Source organism: Euwallacea fornicatus, chromosome 2, assembly GCF_040115645.1.
Source record: "Euwallacea fornicatus isolate EFF26 chromosome 2, ASM4011564v1, whole genome shotgun sequence".
Classification (NCBI taxonomy): domain Eukaryota; kingdom Metazoa; phylum Arthropoda; class Insecta; order Coleoptera; family Curculionidae; genus Euwallacea; species Euwallacea fornicatus.
Window position 1 is genome coordinate 2,406,805 of NC_089542.1, and position 22,179 is coordinate 2,428,983.

The following is a 22,179-nucleotide window of genomic DNA, read 5'->3' on the forward strand; positions in this document are numbered from 1 at the left end:
AGGTAAATACAGCAGACGCTCGATAATGCAAACCAATTCAAAGCAAGTGCGGTTCACGTTAGCGAACGTGATTTAAATAAAAAACGATTTATTAAAGAAACCCTTAATACACATATACAGGGTGTTTCAGGGGGAGATGTGAAAAGTTCGATGCGTCATCCTGCATTTAATTCAAAGTAAAAGAAATTCCTATAAACCTACAGTATTGGCCGAAATACCTGGAACTTTTGTGAAGTTCACATAAATTGAAAAGTGGGTGAATATCATCATGTTTTTTTATTCTTAATAAAGATAAATTTCAAACAAAATAAAATTTAAAAAAATACTTCTTGCAAAACTTTATATTTATAGCAAGAAAATTATTAATAACTGGACAAAATTGTTGTAACATAATTAATTTAATAAACATTTTCATTGTTAAAAATGACAAATAGAAATATTTTTAGTATTTAGTGTGATACCCTTTTGCTTCAACTACTTCAACTGTCCTTCTAGGCATTGATTCTGTTAATTCCTCAATTAATTGTCGATCAACTTAATGCCACACTTGTGTGAGCCTTTCAAACAGTCCTTGCCGATTTTTTAATGGGTTCCCCTGTTCGAAACATATGATCAACGAGTTCCCATAAATTCTCTATTGGACTTAAATCCGGCCTTTGGGCAGGCCACTTCGTGATACACACTTGTTCTCGTTTTAACTACTCTTTCACAAGTTTTGAAGAGTGCTTGGGATCATTGCCGTGTTGGAAAATAAAGTTAACTGGCATTGATTTAAATGAATAGGGTTCCACTACATTTCTCAATATATCTCGATACATGAATCTGTCCATTTTTCCAACAATACGATTAATATGACCCATAGCGTAACAAGATAAACATCCCCGCACTAATACCCTTTCACCACCATGCTTAACGGTAGGTTTAATATATTTTTTATTTAATCTTTGGCCTTTTGGACGCTTTATGTGGACTATGCCATCACTGGAAATAAGGATGTATTTGGATTTATCACAGAAAAAAACTTTTTCCCAATCTTGTACTGTCCTGTAAATATGATCGAATGCAAATTGTAACTGCGCCTTGATGTTCTTCCGTAACAGTGTTTTTTTTTCGCTGGACGATAAGCTCTTAGCTCACCTTCTAATACCTTTTTTCTGATGGTTCTCGATGAAATTTCTGAATATCCGTTTATCTGTATTTTTTGCAAGAGTTTTGATGATGGCAGAAACGGATCACTTTTGGCAATGTAGATGATTTTTTATTCATTCGTCTAATAATCTTTTTAAGCCTGCCTACACTTTCTCCCGGGATAAAATGGTCGTTCTCTCTAAACTTTTTAATTATACGTGATACAGCATTTTTCGAATATTTAGTTTTATGGAAATACCTTTTTGCAATTTTCCTTGATTATAAAACTGAATAATTCTACTTCTCAAATCGAGTGAATACGATTTGCTTTTTGCAATTTTCGAAAAATAGAAGCAAGAACCTAAAACGAAACGATCAAGAAAGTAATAAATGAATGTAAAAACAGCTTTGAAATCATAAAAAATAAATTCCAAGTATTTTGTCAAACATGAAAAATTGTTTTTTTTTCATGCAAGAGTGCAAACATTAAAACGTAAATACTATATAGGTCGAAGAATATTAAAAGTATTCCTGCTTCACTTTGTTTGTTTACATTAAATGTGGGGTATCCACATAAAGGAGCAATATTTTACATTCAAAGTATTTTTGCCAATGCTGTATGTCCAGAAAGGCTTCGTTTAAAATATACAAGACGGTAAAAGTAAATTTTCAATAATTATTTTCTTTAAGTACATATTTTAAAGAAATCTGATAGAGAAAAGTCGTCGTTAAAAGATGTGTTTTGCAATGGAAGGAAATAAAATGTGTAAACAGTGATGTGTGTAACATCAATTATTGCAATTAAATGGACAAAAAATGGGACGCCACTGTTTTTTTTAACAGGATTTCCTGATTTTTAAATTTCCCACCCATTTTACTAAAACAAAATTCTCTTCAACATTTATGGTAAAGTGGTTTTTGAGAAACAAAGCACAGTAAGATTGTTGTCATATGTATTATGATAGTTGACAATTAAACATTGTTAAGTTTATTTTGAACACAGGAATACGTTTATATTAAAATATTGTTTTAGTTTTTAGCCGTTTTGTCGAATAAATTTGTCTTTCAATGCAAGTTTTAAAAATGCCAAAACTGTTTACTCGCGGGGATTATGCCGACATGGTGTTTTGTTACTTTTCTAACGGCCACTGCTTACAGATTTTATTTACTTTTGTGATAAAAAATATATTTTAATGACGAGTTATTTTCTGAAAAATTTCTTTAAAATACCAACAACTGTCTTTGGAACACTTGGTTTTTTTTTTTCAAAATTATAATTTATCGCCTCGTACATCCTAAACGAAGCCTTTCCGGATATATGTTTATAGGAACTTTTTCCTTAATATTAAATGTAGAATAACATATTAAAGTTCATAAATCTTCTCCTGAAACATCCTGTATAATAAAATGAACAAATATTCTAATAGTGATAAGTATTTGTTAACTGAAATAAAAATAATCTGCATCAGTTGTCCCTTAGCATTGTCTTTCAAGAACTAAAATATCCGTGTATGATGATTCTTTTCTTTCAGCCCAATCTAGGGCTTGGTTAAAGCTTGTATAACTTTGCTCATCAGGCACTATACTTCTAACTTCATTGGGAACGTCCTCATTGTCCTCACTCCATATGTTCCTCCTTATTAACATCGTTCGTTTGCTTGTCTCCGCGCCATAAATTAATATCAGCTGGAGTGCAGACAATGTTGGGATTCACTATTTTCAATAAACCAAGAACTTCCACTGCCGCACTCACAAGAACACCGCAATTGGATCACAATTGTTCCCTAATTACTCTTAACGGAATATCATCTTCATCTTGATCATTAGTAGAAAAGAGATTGTTCCAACATTTTTGAATAGTTTGCTGATTAACTGAATTCCACGCTATATGCAAATTTGAAACAGCTTCTCGTAATGTTAACCGTCGCCAAGAACTGTTTACGTCATCCAGCTTACACATTGTTTACGTTAGAGCGTATTCCGCTTGATCCTATAGTACGAATTTTGTGTTTACATTAACGCAATATTTTCATCATCGCGTGTTTACGTTATCGAGCGTCTGCTGTAGTCAAATTTATACCCTCCGTTTGATCTTTAAAGGATAAAATTCTACTATACAAGAAACAGGGGCGGAGCAGGTGTTTTTCTCTAAAACTAAAAAATTTGAAGTGATCTTAAGGAGAGGCGCCACTGATTTCTAAATAGTGTATAGTAAAATGCACTTTCTCTATTTGGTTTCTATAAAGTGGAATTTCACTACAGAAAAAAACAGAGCCGGAGTAGATGCAATTTTATAAAGATAACAAATTTGAAATTAACTTACAGATTTTGCTGGGCTGATTTCCGAACCTCCAGGCGCAATCGGTCAGACTTCTACGGCTGGGACCTTCCATGTGAACCTGAAGACAATAAATTTGAAGTTGACCAAGAAAATTTTAGATTTATTTGATTGAAATGAAAGATATACCTCTGCTTCTTCAAAGATAACTAGTGAAATTTACGTTCTGCGAACGAAAATTTTGCTCAGATTTAAAGTGCTTATAGAAACCGATTTTATTATACAATAAACGATGATCCTTGATTATTCCTCCAATGGGTTAGGGTTCTTTCAATTTTATGAAATTTCAATTGAGTCTACGATCTTAAGGCTATTATTGAAATCTCTTGCTCGGTACCTTCTCCCAAATTGACAGATAAAAGAACTAGAGCTAGAGGCTTTTTTTGGCGCAAAGCGATACCCTGTAATTGATGTTCCAACGACCTACGATTTTTCAACGGATTGCTTCAAATCCACAGGTATCCCCAGGAAATGCACATTACTCTACAGAATTTGACACCTTTACCAAATTTAGTCCTGAGGATTAAATCAAAATACACAAGTCCGTATTTCAATTAAGAAAAATAAAACCGTCTTTTCTAATGGACTTACGCCATTCCAATTAATTGAAAAGTCCCGCAAACGTTTCCTAATAATGACCCTGTATTTTCTTTCTTTCGATTCCCGGGCTTTTTCTTTCCGAAGGAGGATTTAGAGGTCTTTAGCGGCCGGCCATTTTGCGTGGTCAAAATAAACGGGCCCATTCATTTCGGTTTTAATCGGATTTACTCTCCGATCTCGATTCGGCTGAGAATTAAGACAAAAGCGTCCAAACGATTGTTAAGAATAACTTTCAGTTTTTTCAGATTAGAAGTAGAATCCTCTCAAATTCGACGAAAGTTGTGACTCCGCAATGAAACGAAAATTAACATAAAACTCACCTTAACTTACTTTATCTCCTTTCAAATCCCGTAAATTCCTCGACTTGGACGTTTTTGCAACATCTTAATTAACTATAGTATGGATCCGAGTGGGGAAATTCAGATGTATTTCCCCCTACAATGCAGGGGCGGGCCCGCATAAATTTCCAGCATAAAGACAGTTTGATTTCAGTTCGCCATTTGTGTAAATACTAAATTTGAATATCTATTACTTCGGCAATCTAATTAAGGAAACCTGGGGAAGGCGCCGCTCGCCTTTATTAGCATATTAAAATGGGACTCGTGTACCAGGGGGGAAACCAGATCAGCCGTAAAATTTGATTTTATAGTGTATACAACAGGCAGAACCACGGAGGGTAGAAGCTTATTAGAAGACTAGTAAATCTTACTAAAAAATCTCATATAACTAATTTTGATCATTTTTATGTCAAACATCCAAGTGGTTAAAAGCAGATTAAGTGAAGACTAAAAGTGATTATAATTCACTTGTATTTGCTAACTCGATTATCTTCAAGGCGAACACTCACATCAATCTCGTAATTTCTTAATGCAGCCAGAGTTCAGAACTTATGCATTGAGCGTTAATATGCTCCAATGAGCCACTCAAGTGTTCTGAAAAGAATGAAATGAATATGAATTTAAAAATTGTCACAAAAAAAGCCCGGTTCAGGCAGTTTAGCCTCTTAAGAACCGTTTTTTTTATACGTCTCCTCTGCTCTCTTCCAGGTGAACTCACATTTACACCAGTTTCGTAATTTGTAAACGGAGTCCCGCCAAGTCGATTTTATGGAAGTTTTCAATGCTACTCATACTTAAAACCGTTAAAATTGCAGAAAGAACGTGTTTTGAAAAAATCACACGAACCTGAATCAGATGGGCGCGCTGGCCATTGTATCATTATCACCCACAGAGTATAAGTCCATTGTGTATTACAAATTTTCTCATTCAAATCCCGTGGCAACGAAGCAATTAATTCGGCTTAACAAATCGGATAAGAAAATTGTTAATTTTTCAAACTGGCCCCACCAAATTCCTGCGCTTTTAGTCCATTGTGACGAACAAAAGGACATTTTGATTTTAAATTGTTGTTGCGGCTAAATCCGGGGAATGTATAATGTAACAAATGTTTGATTTTAATCGGCCGGTTAGGGGTTTGACGTTTCGTCGATGAAAAATGGCCGTTTAAAGATTCATGAGCGGATTACGTGCGGAAGCACATCGATCAGAGCCGGCTTTATACCGCATTAGACTACGGTGAAGTTAAATCCAATGCTTCAATCAGCATTTCTATATTACAAGCTAACTACCTTTCAAACATAAGTAGTCAGTAGTTTAAAAGATCTTTTCTTATGTTTGCGTTTCCTAAGATTAAAAACATATTGAACCATAATCCCCGAGCAGTTTAATTACTAAGAATCTCCCATTGCGATATGATTATAGGATTGCGAAGGTAATTTATCTCACTTGATACTAATCATATCCATAAATCAATCACTGTGGTTTTGAAAATTTATGGCTTAACCAGTTCTGTTATGTTATTTGGAACAAAATGACAAGTTAAACTGAAATCATCGATAATCTATTACGTCTAGTAGTAGACTGTTAAATCTCGACTTCTAGAGGCGCCATCTAACAATAGACACGACAATTCGTTTAAGATATATTGTTAAAATTTGGATGACGTCATCTAGAAATAAGTATGCTAGAGGGTTCAAAAGTTTTGCATTAGAGAATTATTATTCTCATTGAAGTAGACTTTTTCTCGGAATCGAGACTGATATTAATGGTTTCTCTTTCTGTCGTTTGTTCCTTATATAAGCTCTAATCGCAATTTTCAGTTTTTCCATAGGTTGCGCCTGGTTCATATACCTTTTGGAACATTTTTATCCGCAAATTTTTGTTAGTTTGTAAGTTTCCTTCCCAAAGCGACTAATTTTTCCTTTCGGTTAAGACATGTTTTGGGCGAACGATAGGAATAGAACACGTGGAAACCACATTTCACTCATATCAAGAAACTTACTCTATCAGCGAGGCTTTCTGTATTATTTAATTTTCACGATTTGCTCACTTAACTGAATGCGCAAATACCAACATGGAATTTACCTTGTCTCCATACACCCTCAGATTGTCCCTACCGCCAAATTTGATTTGTTCGAAACCTCCTTACCCCTTTCACCATTAAACCACCTCAAATTCATATGCAATAATCAACCTTTATTAACACGAGTATTATTAATACAATTTAAACCCCTCCGGCATTCCTGATCCAGTCCCTGTATGAAACAATGGCAGCATAGACTCCGGGGTATCCAGGTCTGGCACAACCAGCTCCAAAGGATACAACGCCGGCCAGGACTCCGTTGATCACATAGGGACCACCGGAGTCTCCCTGGCAAGCATCCCTACCACCATTAGAAAATCCAGCGCACAAAGTTCTTTCAGTTATGATAGATCCATAGGCTGAACGGCAACTCGCTTCAGAAACAACTGGTACATCCACACGTCTCAGCTGGACAGATCCGGCACCGCTCTCGGAAGTGGTACCCCACCCAGAAACAACTCCCATTTCTCCCTCTGCGAAGACAGTGTCGTTCTCGGGCAAAGCAATGGCAACAGTTGGCATATCATTTTCAATGGCGTTGTTTGCGAGATGTAGGACTGCAATATCATAGTCGAGGTTTGCATATTGGCTGTGATAGATGATCCTGTCGACGGCGACACGTAGACCTCCGCTATTGTGCAAGCTGGATCCGGAACGGATGTTCAGAGCGCCTACTTGAGGGATCACACTAGGAACTACGCAATGGGCAGCGGTTATGATAACCTTGGAGTTGGCAATAACTCCTCCGCAGATTTGGCCTCCATTACGGAGCAAAGCAACTTGGTAGGGCAAGTCCTCGATGTGAGCAATTTCACCGCCTACGATCCTACCACCGATGGTGGGATGGATGTCCAAGATGGTCTCGTTGTAAGGCCCTTGAATGTTTATGCTGGGAGCAGCTGCAGAAAGAAATCCTTAACCCATGTCCTTATTACCAAACCGAGCAACTTACCACAAGCCAATCCAATTGCGGCCACAAAAATCAGGATTCGATTCATTGTCTTCCGGAGTAATCGCCCACTGTATTCCTCAGAAGTGAATACGACGTTTTATACTCAGCTAAGGTCTTGAGATTATCTTTAATCGTCATCGCTAATTGGAAATTAAGCAGTGCGCAAACCATACCGATGATAATGGATAATCTCTAACTTTAATACTTAGTCAAATATGGATTATATCTTCAATTTACTTTGTTATATTCCCCGTGGGATTTGTAGTAACTTTCGGCGCAAATACACAAAAAGATGATTACATATTAAACTGCAAATGTTTTATCGATTGATGACCAAAGATGAAAGCGGATTCACCCCTGCAATGGTCTTTAACCATTATTTAAATTATTCATAACACACGCACACGTACGTACGTCATTTCTGAACCCGACTGATAAATCTGTGTTCAGGGACTTGCACATTTTATGTCATATTCCGCATTCGTATTTCCAGTAAACGCTCTGTATTTTGACTTTCTTGAACTTCAGAAAAGCATATTTGGCATATCTATGGTTTTTATGATATGTGTGACATATCTTCGATTCATACTTAGAGCCTAAATACAACTGGAAATAATGAGAGGTGTGAAAATATATCCAGGGCTACTTCACAGTAGAGGTCGGCTTCAACGAACGCCCTTTTATAACGAACCAATCAAAAAGTCTACTCCAAATTCCTATAAAACTTAATGTATTTTTTTATTCGATTGTAACAAACTCAGATATGACGAACTCTCAGTTATAACAAACTCGTATGTGACGAACATTTGGTTACAACAAACTCGGATATAGTGAACATTCGGTTATAACACACTCGGTTATAACAAACTCGGATGTAACGAACACTCGCTTACAACAAACCGTGAAGAGATGCTGGTGTTAGCGAGCTGCCCGAATAAGCGTTGCTCATTATAGTTCTTTTTTTTCAAAATTGACTAGTGCCCGTAAAAGTTATTATGAATTATTTATCTTAGAGGAATGGGAGTTGATTAATGTTCTATTACGGACTTGTTTGGTCTAGTGTGAACGATTTATTAGTCAGTTATGATTGGAATAAAAACAAAGAAACCGACAGCAAGGATTGCCAGCGGGGCAACCTAAGATTTGTAAGGTATTCGGTTAAGATTTTTGACGAGTGAAGGTCTTATCGTATCTTTGTCGTGTGTAACCTCAATAATTCGGTAAAGCGCCCTAATAACATACGCATCTTTAAAAATGTTCAATGTTAATAAGACCCAACGCAAAGCCCTTTCTTCATAGGATAAGTTGAAAGTAATTTGTAAATTACAAAACGGTTGTGCAAACGCTCAAATTTATCAAGAGCATCGGCTTTCCAAGTCTACGGTATAAACCATTTAGGCTCAGAGGAACAAATATTTAAACGCACGAACACACACAAATTTATCAGTGAAAAAAATTCGTGAACCAGAAAGAAAAGATGTGGATAAAGCTTTGGTCAAGCGGCTTTCATTACAACGGAGTCAAAATGTTCCTGTTTCTAGTGCCGTCTTGCAAGAAAAAGCAAATCAATTTGCAAGATTGTCCACTTCAATCCAGGAAGAAACATTCAGCGATACAGAGGATTTTAGCTGCATAACAGGATGGATTGAACGTTTAAAAAAAGAGGCACAATATACACAGTGGGAAAATTCATGATGAAGCTGACGATGTATCGACCGAAGTAACCAAAAATTGGCTTAAAGCAACTTGGCCACGTATGAAACAGTTTTTTGTATTTTTTTTTTTTTTTAATTGAACATTACATTTTCCTACGTTTTATAGTATAGGGATTGCAACGACGGTATTCTAATAAGAATATTTTTAATGGCAACGAAACTGGCGTCTTCTACAAAATGACACTTGTTAGAACTTTTAAATTCAAAAGGGGAAAATATTCTGGCGAAAAGTTGTCATAAGAAAGAATCACGGCTTGGATATGTGCAAACATGGATGAATCTGAAAAGAAGACGTTGCTTATGATGGGAAAATGAAAGTCGTCCAGATGCTTTTAAAATCCACCTCGACTACCGGTAATTTATAAAGCTAATAAGGAAGGATGGACAACGTCAGACATTTTTATCGAATTCCTAAGAACCTGGGATGATGAACTAAAAAAAAAATAAAAGAAAAATGTTATTAGTTATCGATAACTGCCCTGCGCATTCAAAAACTGAAAATTTGCAATGGATCGAATTGGTTTTCCTTCTTCCTAATGTCACTGCGACCTTGCACCCAATGGACCAAGGGATAATTTGATGTGTAAAATTGAATTATCGGAGACAGTTATAGTTAAAATTAATTGATGTTCATGATAAAAAAGTGGAATTTAAAATTTTACTATTGGAAGCAATTTTACTGTTTAATACAGTCTGGAGAAACGTGTCTCAGAAGACAGTTTCCAATTGTTTTAAACACGTTGGATTCAATGTTGAGGAAGAATATACAGACGAAGATGAACTCCCTCATGCACAATGGATTTTAACACAAAACAAGAGGGAAGAAACAAAATCACCCTTAAGCGAATGGGCCCAAGTCTAGCACGTTTGCCATTTTGAGGAAGTGAACTTAATACAACGAATGACAGGTTCTAGCCAAGTTCTACTGTATATGCATAATAATAATAAGAGTCCATTTCATGATGAGTAGCATTTTCTACGTTTCCAGAACGTTATTTCATCCAATTATTAGTACTGAATACCCACATCTCCGTCTCTGGTGTAAATGGACGCTCAAAATTGTTTATTCTTGTAGCACTTGATGGGACCATTATGTATATCAAATTTACTAAAAGGATGCGTTCAGGAATGACTAACTGGCGTGAGTGTCCACCTGGCGAAAGACGGAGCAGATAAATAAACGATTGCTTTTAAAACACTCCGAACTTCTTGAACTATGGAAAAGAGGGATGAAAACGTTCATCCATTTTCCAAGTCCATTTGAATTTTTCATAACACCCGAGAGGCGCATTGACAGCACACTCACACTTAGTCTATAATTTCTGCACCCGACACTGTTGAACAAACTGAAGACCGCGTTCAAAAATTACAGTGAGTGTCCACCTAGAGGAAAGACCTCAGACAATTAAAAGGAAATAATTTACTTCTTCCATCTTTAATCTATACGACAACTTAGTTGAAATGGAAGTCATTGACTCTTGAAACTCTTTTCCAACGAACAATTAAGTTTGCAATACCGCTCCTGAAATAAATTAAAATTATATTGAAGCTTAGCGGCCACGGGGACAGGGCTTCGAATCCGCTAATGACTTATTCGAAATTCATATCGCGTGTGTCCCGAATACACAATATTCCTGATTAATATTTTCGCTCTTAATTAAAACGAACGCGGAATGCTCTCGGACGTGTTCGAGGAATACGAACTTTCGAAACGACATTAAATCTTCGATTATGGGAGTCTTGAAATTAGAACTTCTTCTGACGTAGGCTCTAGTCATCACCTCCAACCCTAAAAAATCCAACTCCGAGGCCCCTTTTCCCTTCGCGAGAATAATACCAATCACACGGCCGGGTGCCCCGCGGAGGTTTATTATTTCGAAATCGCGTAACTAGATCGGAAATCCCCCTCTTGGCTTTTGATATTTTCGAATTTGATTTTTATGCTGGCTGGTCACAAGCCACTCCTGCCTGCCACCGACGAGATAAATTACAGAAGGAGAGGAACGAGGGTTCTCATTGTGATAAACAATTTCCAAGTGAAAGAGACACGGTCGTCGACAATTTAAAAGCAGGGGCGTAGGTCGGTTTGTCTAACTGGCAGACTCTCCCCTACATAGGGTGCGCACTGCTCCAGGTAAATACGGACGCGAATTGCGTATTCTTGAACACGGCCATGTGTTTGACTGTCGAAATCGCTTCTAAAAAATTGGTTTATTTTCGGAAATTTGATAAATTATATTGCTACAGTTCGGTTAGATAACTTTGGTATAACCTACAACACGGGAAACTTGCTAAAGTTGTAACAACACTTACTCTCGTAACGTAATTGCTGATCACGAACATATTCGCATGTCAAAAGGTTGTGTTCATAACTTACGCATGCACAGGCTAAATGAGAGTGGCGACAAGGGATTTACTATAATGATATGCACAATTGAATGATTCTATTTCTGGGCTTCTAAAGTGACACATATGACACTCCTAATGGAAATACGTCATCTGAATTACCACAAGAGGAAAGAAGTTCGCATTCACGTAACATTTTACGATTTAACCGTATGATTTCTGTTCTGCGCGACAGAACAGAGAACACCTCGTAAAAGTGGTTTTATTTAAATAATTTTTATGTGGGAACACTAAAAATAATTGAATTTTTAGTCATATTTATCAATGTGTTTATGAGTCATCAGGAATCTGAGTTTTTTCTATAAAAATTGCAATAACATATCAACAATGTAACTGGAAAATGTCATTTACTGGTGTAGAGTGTGTGTTTAGAAAGTGCCTTTAGATTAATCGATTATGTCTAGGCACAGAATGTAGCGAAATTTTCATCACTTGAGCGAGTTTGAGAGAGGTCGGATGGTGAGTCTACGAGAGGTTGATCGATCATTTAGGGAAATCGTCACTAGATTGAACCATAGTCTAAACACTATAGTGAGATGCTGTCAGGCATGGTTCCAAAAAGACGAAACAGGCAGAAGGAGAGGTACTGGACAATTCCGAAGAACTACAGAACGCCAAGGTTGCCGCCTTCGAATTATATCCCCAAGAGAGCCATCCCTGTCTCGCCGAGGATGCTGGCGGATCAGTGGTTTGCTAAGTATGGAAGGCCCATTGGGATTCGAATCATTTATCGCCGGATAAGGAATTTTGGACTGATTTCCTACCGTCCTCATCTCATGTTACCCCTCACCTTAAATCATCGTCACAATCCACTGCAATGGTGCAGAGAACGGATACATTTAAATCTGGAATGGGATATCATCGCGTTCAGCACGAATCCAGATTCTGTTGGGGTATGCTTGATGATCGGATTAGAGTAAGAAGAAAATGGGGTGAAAGATTGAGTCTTCAATTTACAACACAGAAGCGTGTCCATCAGACTGCAGAGGTAATGGTTTGGGGTGCCATTGCATATGACAGCAGGTCACTTTTACTTTTCATTAGAGGCAGTATGATAGCTCAACGATACATCCAAGAAGTCTCGTTCCTTATCTGGAAACTCTTGTTAATCCAATTTTCCAACAAAACAGTACACGACCACATGTGGCCAAAATCACTATGGACTTCTTTCAACAAAATTCAGTCAATTTACTATCTTGGCCACCTCGAGCTGCAGGCCTGTCACCCATTGACCATGTACAGGATAGTGCGGGTGGAAGGTTGCATAATTTACTCCATCCCCCACAAACCTCAGCGACGTTATGTCATGCTATCCAGTTAGCCTAGAATGAGATCTTTCAAGAGGACAGCAGTCACCGCATCAGAGCCATGCCTAGGCGCCTATAGGAATATATAAGTCACCATGGATGACCTACATATTAAATTTTTTTTCCGGATCATAAATAAATTTATTCAGTTTTTTAACGAATTTGTTTTATTTGTTTATTTGTTGTTAAAAAGATGCGTACCAAAAATTATTTAAATAAAACCATTTTTACGGGGTGTTCTCTTTTCTATATCAAGTAGAATGCATAGTGACAAGTTCAGAAATTCATTCACGCAATGAGAGTGGTCTACCAATTCTTTGGGGGCCGAATTATTTTGCCATTTGAACATATATTTCAAAACGAACATTTCAAAAGTATTTACCTTGTCCCCGTTACTTATGCAATTATTTTCGAGTTGCACTTTTACGCGTTTCGGGACCATAACCGAATTAATGGATTGTCCCCGGAATGAAGCAATTACGGAAATAATTGAGCCATCGACGAGTCATTCCCACCGCAGATGTGGATCGTTTTGTAAAATTGCCCCGGTTAGATTATAATTAAAACCTATCTCGTTTTTAAAATCATCAAAGCCTCGTTTCGGGTGCAGCCGAGCTTGCTGTTCGGCCACCTTGGTGGCGCTGCTGATGGCTGCGCGATTACGGATTATTTGCTTTTAATGACCATTTGTTTCAGTCGTTATTAAGTCGACGATTAAAAAAGTACACAAATTAGGCTTTTTTGCCGTGATGATGTTCACGCGATTACATGTAGGTAATTAATACAGAGTAATCCAATTAAAAATAGAAAGAGATTTGATGTGTCTCGAAAAGGCCTCCGCGTTCTCCCGAGCTAAACACCTTTGATTTGTAACCTACCGTAAAGTTCCAAAGTGATGCACTGGCGGTTACCTTACGATTGGAAAGACCTAAATTTTAATTTAGTTTACTTGAAGTTGCCCGAGCTCACCTGATAGTATTATCTTATTTTGTGCCAAATCAAAGCAGTAAGAATTCAGAGCAATGTGCTGTTTCTTGACTCAGTTTCGATTTGACAGTTGGCATATAGTATTGGGGAACTTCGATGTGAGCACAACTTATCTGGCGGCTGCAACGAGACATTGATTTTCTAACCATGAAGAAAAGCTTAACCTGCTAGTGACAATAATTTTGAGTCGAGTTCGTCCGAGCCAAGAGGTCTTTTCGCAATAGAGTCCAAACGGAAACTGAGGGGAGTTTTACGCGGTGCTCTTCTTGTACAAGTAGTATACACAATATTGGCCTAAATACTGAAAACTCTTTTAAAGTTCGCATAAAATGAAAAATGGGCGAATATTATCAAGTCTTTTTTATGTAGTTTTATTCTTCTTAGTAAAGATACATTTCAGCCAAAGCAAAATAAACAAAATACTTCTTACAAAACTTTATATTTATAGCAAGAAAATTAATAATAGCTGGACAAAATTGTTGTAACATAATTAATTTAATAAAAATTTTCATTGTTAAAAATTACAAATAGAAATATTTTTAGTATTTGGTGTGATACCCTTTTGCTTAAACTACTTCAACCGTCCTTCTAGGCATTGATTCTGTTAATTCCTCAATTAATTGTCGATCAACTTAATGCCACACTTGTGTGAGCCTTTCAAACAGTCCTTGCCCGTTTTTTAATGGGTTCCCTTGTTCGAAACATATGATCAACGAGTTCCCATAAATTCTCTATTGGACTTAAATCCGGCCTTTGGGCAGGCCACTTCGTGGTACACACTTGTTCTCGTTTTAACTACTCTTTCACAAGTTTTGAAGAGTGCTTGGGATCATTGCCGTGTTGGAAAATAAAGTTAACTGGCATTGATTTAAATGAATAGGGTTCCACTACATTTCTCAATATATCTCGATACATGAATCTGTCCATTTTTCCAACAATACGATTAATATGACCCATAGCGTAACAAGATAAACATCCCCGCACTAATACCCTTTCACCACCATGCTTAACGGTAGGTTTAATATACTTTTTATTTAATCTTTGGCCTTTTGGACGCTTTATGTGGACTATGCCATCACTGGAAATAGGGATGTATTTGGATTTATCACAGAAAAAAACTTTTTCCCAATCTTGTACTGTCCTGTAAATATGATCGAATGCAAATTGTACCTGCGCCTTGATGTTCTTCCGTAACAGTGTTTTTTTTTCGCTGGACGATAAGCTCTTAGCTCACCTTCTAATACCTTTTTTCTGATGGTTCTCGATGAAATTTCTGAATATCCGTTTATCTGTATTTTTTGCAAGAGTTTTGATGATGGCAGAAACGGATCACTTTTGGCAATGTAGATGATTTTTTATTCATTCGTCTAATAATCTTTTTAAGCCTGCCTACACTTTCTCCCGGGATAAAATGGTCGTTCTCTCTAAACTTTTTAATTATACGTGATACAGCATTTTTCGAATATTTAGTTTTATGGAAATATCTTTTTGCAATTTTCCTTGATTATAAAACTGAATAATTTGATTTCTCAAATTGACTGAATGTGTTTTGCCTTTCGCCATTTTCCAAAAATAGGAAGTGGTGCACGTAGGACGAACTTAAAACAAAATAGTCAAAAAAATAATAAACAAGTGTAAAAACAGCTTTTAAGTCATAAAAAATGAATTCCAAGTATTTTGTTCAACATGAAAAATTGTTTATTATTTTTTTCCATGCAAGAGCGCAAACAACAAAACGTAAATACTATATATAGGTCGAACAATATTAAGGTATTCCTGCTTCACTGTGTTTGTTTACATTAGTTCAGGGGTATCCACACAAAGGAGCAATATTTTAAGTTTCAAGTATTTTGGCCGATACTGTAAATAATTAGTTTAACAAGAACACGTCGAAGCGTTATTTCTGTCATACCTCCTAAACTGGCATCTTCGACGTCGACCCGTCTTTTACTTTAAACGTTCAGACGTTTTGTATAACATTCAGGCTCCCAAACAGTGTATAATGATAATGGAACAAATTTTCCTGGAGCCGAGAACACTTTTCCACTATTAGATTGGAAAGAAATTACAAATGAAATGTCTTTACGAAGTGTAGCTTGGCATTTCAATCCTTCTATTGGAGAGTGTTGGGAAATTTTGAGAAACGATAATGGCCATCGTTAACAATGTTGTCCGGAAAAGAAATGGAACAAGTACTTTAAGTGCGAAATGGAAAGAAACCGTTAGGTCTCACGTATTTTTACTTTTTGATTTTGTCGGGCGTCTGAACTCACACAGTAGGTACAGCCACATCATGCAGCGCATGTCCGAAGACATGTGCACCGGCAGGCGTACCCTGGAAAAAATGGAAAGAAAAACAAGACAAAAATGAAACTTGGAAAGAGAATTACCATGACAGGGTCTTCGCGTATATTTGACATAACCTTGTTTAATTCTTTTGTCTCTCCGAGGTTATAATACGTGTTTTTAGGGCACCTCTAATGGAAAAACGAACTAAACAAATGAAGTAAAAGTCTCGATTATGGGGGAGAGTTAAAGCGGTTGGCGAGTTCTTTTATATGAACCAGATAAAATATGTGGTGTAAAACTGTCGGAAAACCATTAGCTTCGGTTCGTTTTGCTTTTGTTGTACACGCAGTTGAATGCGGCTGCCGCATAATGGGGATTCTTGTTATTGGGAAAAGTTGAAAAGGGCCGACACTGTTGCGTTTAGCCACCGATCCCATGATGACGTCCAAGACAACTTAATTTGTAACCAAACACAAAACAGAACCATTTGTCACCCGTTCGACCAGCGCAATTTTCTCGTCACGTAAACCAGGATATAGAAGTTGACCTAAGATTTTAATAAGTTCCTCGATAAATTTAGTTCGCTGTTGGGAAAGAATAAGGGCTACTCCCCGCTGACCTTTCACGCAAAACAATTCCGTGTTTCGTTTTTTAAATTAGAGGGTAGCCTCGAACCCTCGTCGGTAACCCTTAAATTTCACCGAAGGGAAATTGATATTGTTCCATCATTTTTCTTTAGTTCGTTCCCCTAATTCCCTCGAGAGTACGGAAAGGCTCATGCCGACTACCCAGTGCCGTCGCACATTACTTTTCGTGGTTAAGCTTTCTTCTGTCCAATCGCAGGTTGACATTCCTTGTAAATGATGTTCAAAAATTATTGCGACTCCCCAGATCCAGGAATATCCACGTGGAACCTAATTTTCAACCTTTCATAAAAATATCGCCTCATGAATGACATGCTGAGAGCTCACCCTAACACCATGTGTAGAGTTTCGGTTCTCAACTCCACTTAACAAACTTTTGATCACGTTTAGTAATTACGCAATTATGTGAGTGTAATTTCCGACTTCTCCTAAATCCACTTCGCATGTTTTTATAAGTTACTTTGAAAATGAAGAGATCCTTCACGTTTTAGGTCTTCCCTTCCATAAATTAACCTTTTTTCGCAATGAATTTAACTCGCTGGGGGGAGGAATTTTACTGCTGATGCCACGTCCCGAGTTCACTTCAAACATCCATCAAATTTGCAATTAATTCTAAATATTTGATGGAGTCTGAGATCGAAACAGGCGGCGTACGTCCCGGCCTTAGTTATTTCGGGACAGCAGGCGCTTAGCTATTTACGACGTGACACATGCTCCCTTGGGTTTGTTTGAATGGCACGTTGGGAAAATAAATAAATGAGAAGCCAAAAAGGGCAGCTTCCGAATAGTTGATATTTCTAGTTCCTGATTCACATTGGCAACAGTTCATTTTAACGGCAGGATTGGTCGAGAAAAAAATTGTCATTAAACAGCCTGTAGGTTTTTCAGACGTAGCTCCATGTGAGTTTTTGTCTAGCTGATATTGAAGGCTTCTGATTTACATTCACGACTACTCAATTTAGACTGGAAATGCGCGAGGAAGGAATTGGGTTTTCGCTCGACATTCCAGGCCACACCCAGTGACATTTTCTTTCTTTTTCCGCATATTTCACGATATTGACAAGTTCCACGATAAGTCCGATACATCAAGTACTAATCAGAGGATTTTGGCGTTAAATCCTGGGAAGAAAAGTCCTTTGAAAGTGCCTTTCGGAGCGTCAAAGTCGAGCAAATACGGTTTTACGGGCGACGCCTTTAATTTAGATAAATGGGACTGCTGTCGCGAAGTGTCTCTAAAAAGTGTTTACAGTTTCCCCGATTATATCCTAATTATTTTCCTCTGGCAACGGTCCTCGTTCTCTCTTCTTGTCGCAGAGTGGAACGGGACGTCATCGGCAATTACCGGTAACACAATACGCTCGAGTATTCCATTAACAATGACTGTGACGCGACGAAAATAGGACAAATTGGACCCCCATTCTCATCATAAGAGGTTTTAACTATAAGCATTCGCGTTCGTATCTCTTACCATTATTTGCCCCAACGATAGGTTTGCAACGACAGTTCTGGAAAATATTAAGTAATAACGGGAAACTAATGAATCGGGCGGTAAATCTGGATGAGGGGAGTTATGCACCCTCACACGTGACACTTTACCAGTAGTAACAAACCAGAAAAGCAAAGCTCAAACTTAATGATAAATTTCCATGGCTTTCTGTCTCGAATGTTTGTGCCAAATCTCGAATTCAAACCGAATTCAGATAGAATTGTCCAAGAGTTTTTTTTTTAAGGAAATTAAGATCCCTGACTATATTCATTCTTATTCAGAATGAAATTTCGACGCCGAAAGTTTGAGAAAAACGAGATCTTTGATCAAAATTCAAGTGCCTACCCTACGGAGCAGTGACGTGCCTGTATAACAGAGCAACATAATAAACTGATAAAAGTGATTGTTTCCGAGGTCATAGGCGGAGGTGAAGACCCAAACACTCAATTTAAAATATCTATCGGGCCTAAACTGCACCGGCAAATATTTACCAATCTCATTACGACAGATTGTCAACTGGGGTCCCCAATTCCCTCTGGGACAACCGAATCATCTTGTACAAAAGAACTAGGGACTCCCGAAGCTTATTCAATGCCCCCATTATTCGGGCAAATCTCATTTTAAGACTGTCCCCTCGAATTCGTCCTTAAAATAAAATACAAACATGTTAATACCGGCGAATGTCGCAAAGTACGACGTTCTTCGAAAGTACCTGACAATGGGTTTTAGGGGGTCGTCGCACCATCTGTTCAGATTTAAGAACATGGTAGCCCGAAGCTAATTTTGCTAAATTAAACACGAACAATCCGATAGGTCAGTCGCTCATGTGGAAAAGGGAGCTTCTCTTGAGGAATGACAAGGGCAACCTGAGGTTCGAATGCGGAATCAGAGGAGCTTTTTGTCAATTGTGAGATGTTTCCAGGTGTTTTGTTGCTTTTTTACGAGTTTATAATGGAATTTATCCCTAATTGCTAGCTCAAAAGGCATATTTTTGACGATTTTAACCATATCAAATTGCTACAAATAACTACACTTTATTTCAGAGGTTATTTATGTGTAGGTAACACAAGGAAGAAGTTTACGCCTGCGGCTGAAGTTTTAGGGCGTACTTCTTTCCGTCCGAGGCATGTAAAACGTTTTTATCACCCTTTCTATACCATGTTATCTGATTAAAAGCGGTTAAAAATTAACAAGCGTTATTATTACTTTACGGTTCGTTGCCATGAGCGACGAGCGTTATTGTAATTTTACGATCAGTTGCCAAAAGCGACGAGCGTTATTGTTACTTTATGACCCTTTACCGTGAGCGAGGAAAAATTCATTGATTCCGCCATGGAAACGAAGATGTATCCGAACAGTTTCAATCCATTTGTGCGTAAACATGATTTACATCAGTTGAATTTGGATGAAGTTGTTAAGATATAATTGTCAGGACCAGAAAAATGAAATAGACGATAAATTCTTTTTAGAATTGAATTTTCGACAATACACACATTTCCACAGGATTTTTCGTAAATTTTTAATTTTTGTACGGTTTCTACTACTAAATTACCCAGGAAATTCGCTTTCATCTGCACAGAGCAATTTTAACGAATGGTCGAAAAAATGCTCGATATGTTTTTGCATCCACAAAACGTACCAGCCCACTCTAGCTCTAACTGAAATTTTCGCGAATTTAAACGAAATAATTTTTTTTAGGGAGAGAGGGATTTCGTGCTTAAAACTATCCTAGCCCCTCCTCACCCTTGTAACCGTAATTTTTGACAATTTAGACAAAATTTCGGTTTCTTTCAACAAACAAATTTCTGCATCGAAATGTCGCAGCAAGTCACTCTCACCGTCAACAAAAGTTCTCATAATCTCGGAAGGGTAAATCTGAGAATTCTCTACCTCGAAATTTCCCACCAAGCCACTCAGTAGACTTCGCTAGATTTTCGCAAATCCTTTTTCCATTTAAAAGAACATTTTCGAGAATTTTGCGCCTTTTTATCTTGTCCAAAACCCAATTGATAGATATGCGTACCGCTTTTTAGGCGAGAGCTGTTTGTCGCGACAAATGAGTTTTAACCTTTGAAAGATACGTTTTTTTGTGCTCATGCAGTTTTCACAGTTTGATATGTGCATTTGCTCAAATAGACTGAAATGAACATATGCATTCCTACATTCGGTCCAAATTTTCGAAAATGACCAACAGTTGACACAATTTTCAAAAGAACAAAACTCTCGATGGGCCATGAAAACTGTAGCTACAGCTGAAATTTGCTTGATTAAAAAGTAAATGCGCTCAAAAACAAAAGACGGCCACCTGCCGTTAAACGGCTAGATTGTTTTTCACTGAAATTTTCCTTTCAAACTTTAACAACCTAACTATTCCATTTCTGCTGGACAAACTGGCCACTTAGCAGGACATTTAATAGCCATGCAAGACGGTGCAAATCCGAGACCGAGACCCACTCGATGCCAGCGTTGAAATGAGGACGTCGGAAACATGATGACTGAATGACGAAGTAATGAATCTAAATAACCTAATTACCGTCTTAGCTCCGGAGTCGAGCCATCTTCACCCCCCTTAATGAATAGACGACGAAGGAGTTTCAATGAGCTGCCGGTCACGCCATCTATCTGCCTATCAAAAGCAGATGTCGACGGGTAATTTCATAATGCTGATGAATGGCTTGTAGTACATTAAAACGTCTAATGGAGGAGGTTTTAGTATACACAAAACTGCAAAATCGACGTTAAATTTAGTGCAATAATGAGAAAATAATGAACAAAGACTATGCTAACTCGGTAGTTCAAGTCTATGCACTAAGAAGATTGCGTTGCAGATGTAACCAAACAGTCTTTTTACATGTGCCCAACTCTCAATATCATCTCTTAATGTACGTAGAAACTGTTCGGGTAAATTATTTTTTTTTTGCTGAGGATTAGAGATCATGTTTTTTATGTTTATGAGAAAAGAAGTATCGTAAAATGTAAGCGCCATTCAATACTGTCAGTTGTAAATTCTAAATATTGCTCTCAAAAAGAAAAGCTCGTAAAAATGTACGTTGGAAGGGTGCTATTGTCCCCGAAATGTCGTTTTTGCAGGAAAATATAGGCAAATATCTGTAGGGTAATGTAAACAGGAGTTTAAATAACGTCAGTAAATTGGCCAATTTTATAAGTTCTAAGAAAACAAAACACATGTCTCCGAGCCACTATAGAGTTCGTTATTTTTTTTTGCCTATTTTCTTGTTAGCACCTGTCGATGTAGACAAAACAAAATTCCATAAATGGGTTCATATTTTAGCGAGTCATTCAGTTAAATAGATTCGACGATTCATATGTGACATCCGACGAAATTCCGACAATTTGCTCTGTATTTTTTGAAGAAAGGTTTTTTGGCTTTCCTAACTTGACTTGAATTTCTTATATGGTCTAATTTTGTACATTTTTAGTTTAATCTGAATTTTTAGGAGAGATTTAGTACCATATTACATTCGAATTTAGCATATTTAATAAACAGAAATATTTCTAAATTTATAAAATGTTTATCTCATTTTATTAAACATGTTTATGAACCCTCAGGTAGGTATAATGATTTGCTTATAAAGCCATCTGCCATTTAGGAAAGCCTAATGGGCTTTTGCCTCTATGTAATTTGCTATTTCATTACAAAACCACCTGTTCATATTATTGGCAGATTAAAACTACCGATAGTGTGCAAAGAACTGTTTCTAGCCGTTAATAAAAGCCATAATTTTAAGTCAATGCGATTTTTTGCAAAGAAAAAATAAAGGGCGTTTTAAAAAATACCCTGTGGCCATTCCATATACCGTAAAACCGATTCGAAATCAGCAAAAAAATACAAGAAATTTTAACATAGTCTAAAAATCAGTGACCACTGAATCCACGTACCCCCTT

General features: G+C 37.2%; 1 protein-coding gene and 1 long non-coding RNA gene across 2 annotated transcripts in view; both read right to left on the minus strand.

Moving 5' to 3' along the window:
• LOC136345443 (uncharacterized) overlaps positions 1-22,179 on the minus strand; it is a 65,793-nt gene that overhangs the window by 41,074 nt on the left and 2,540 nt on the right. Inside the window, exon 3 of the long non-coding RNA XR_010733144.1 lies at positions 3,452-3,527. This is a non-coding gene — a long non-coding RNA (uncharacterized lncRNA). The remainder of the gene's footprint in view (positions 1-3,451; positions 3,528-22,179) is intronic.
• On the minus strand, positions 6,580-7,571 carry LOC136345437 (trypsin-3-like). The gene is made up of 2 exons (XM_066293763.1): positions 7,440-7,571; positions 6,580-7,386 (listed from the first exon to the last, which is right to left on the minus strand). The coding sequence occupies exons 1-2, from the start codon at positions 7,483-7,485 to the stop codon at positions 6,629-6,631; spliced, it is 804 nt and encodes a 267-aa protein (XP_066149860.1). The 5' UTR covers positions 7,486-7,571; the 3' UTR covers positions 6,580-6,628.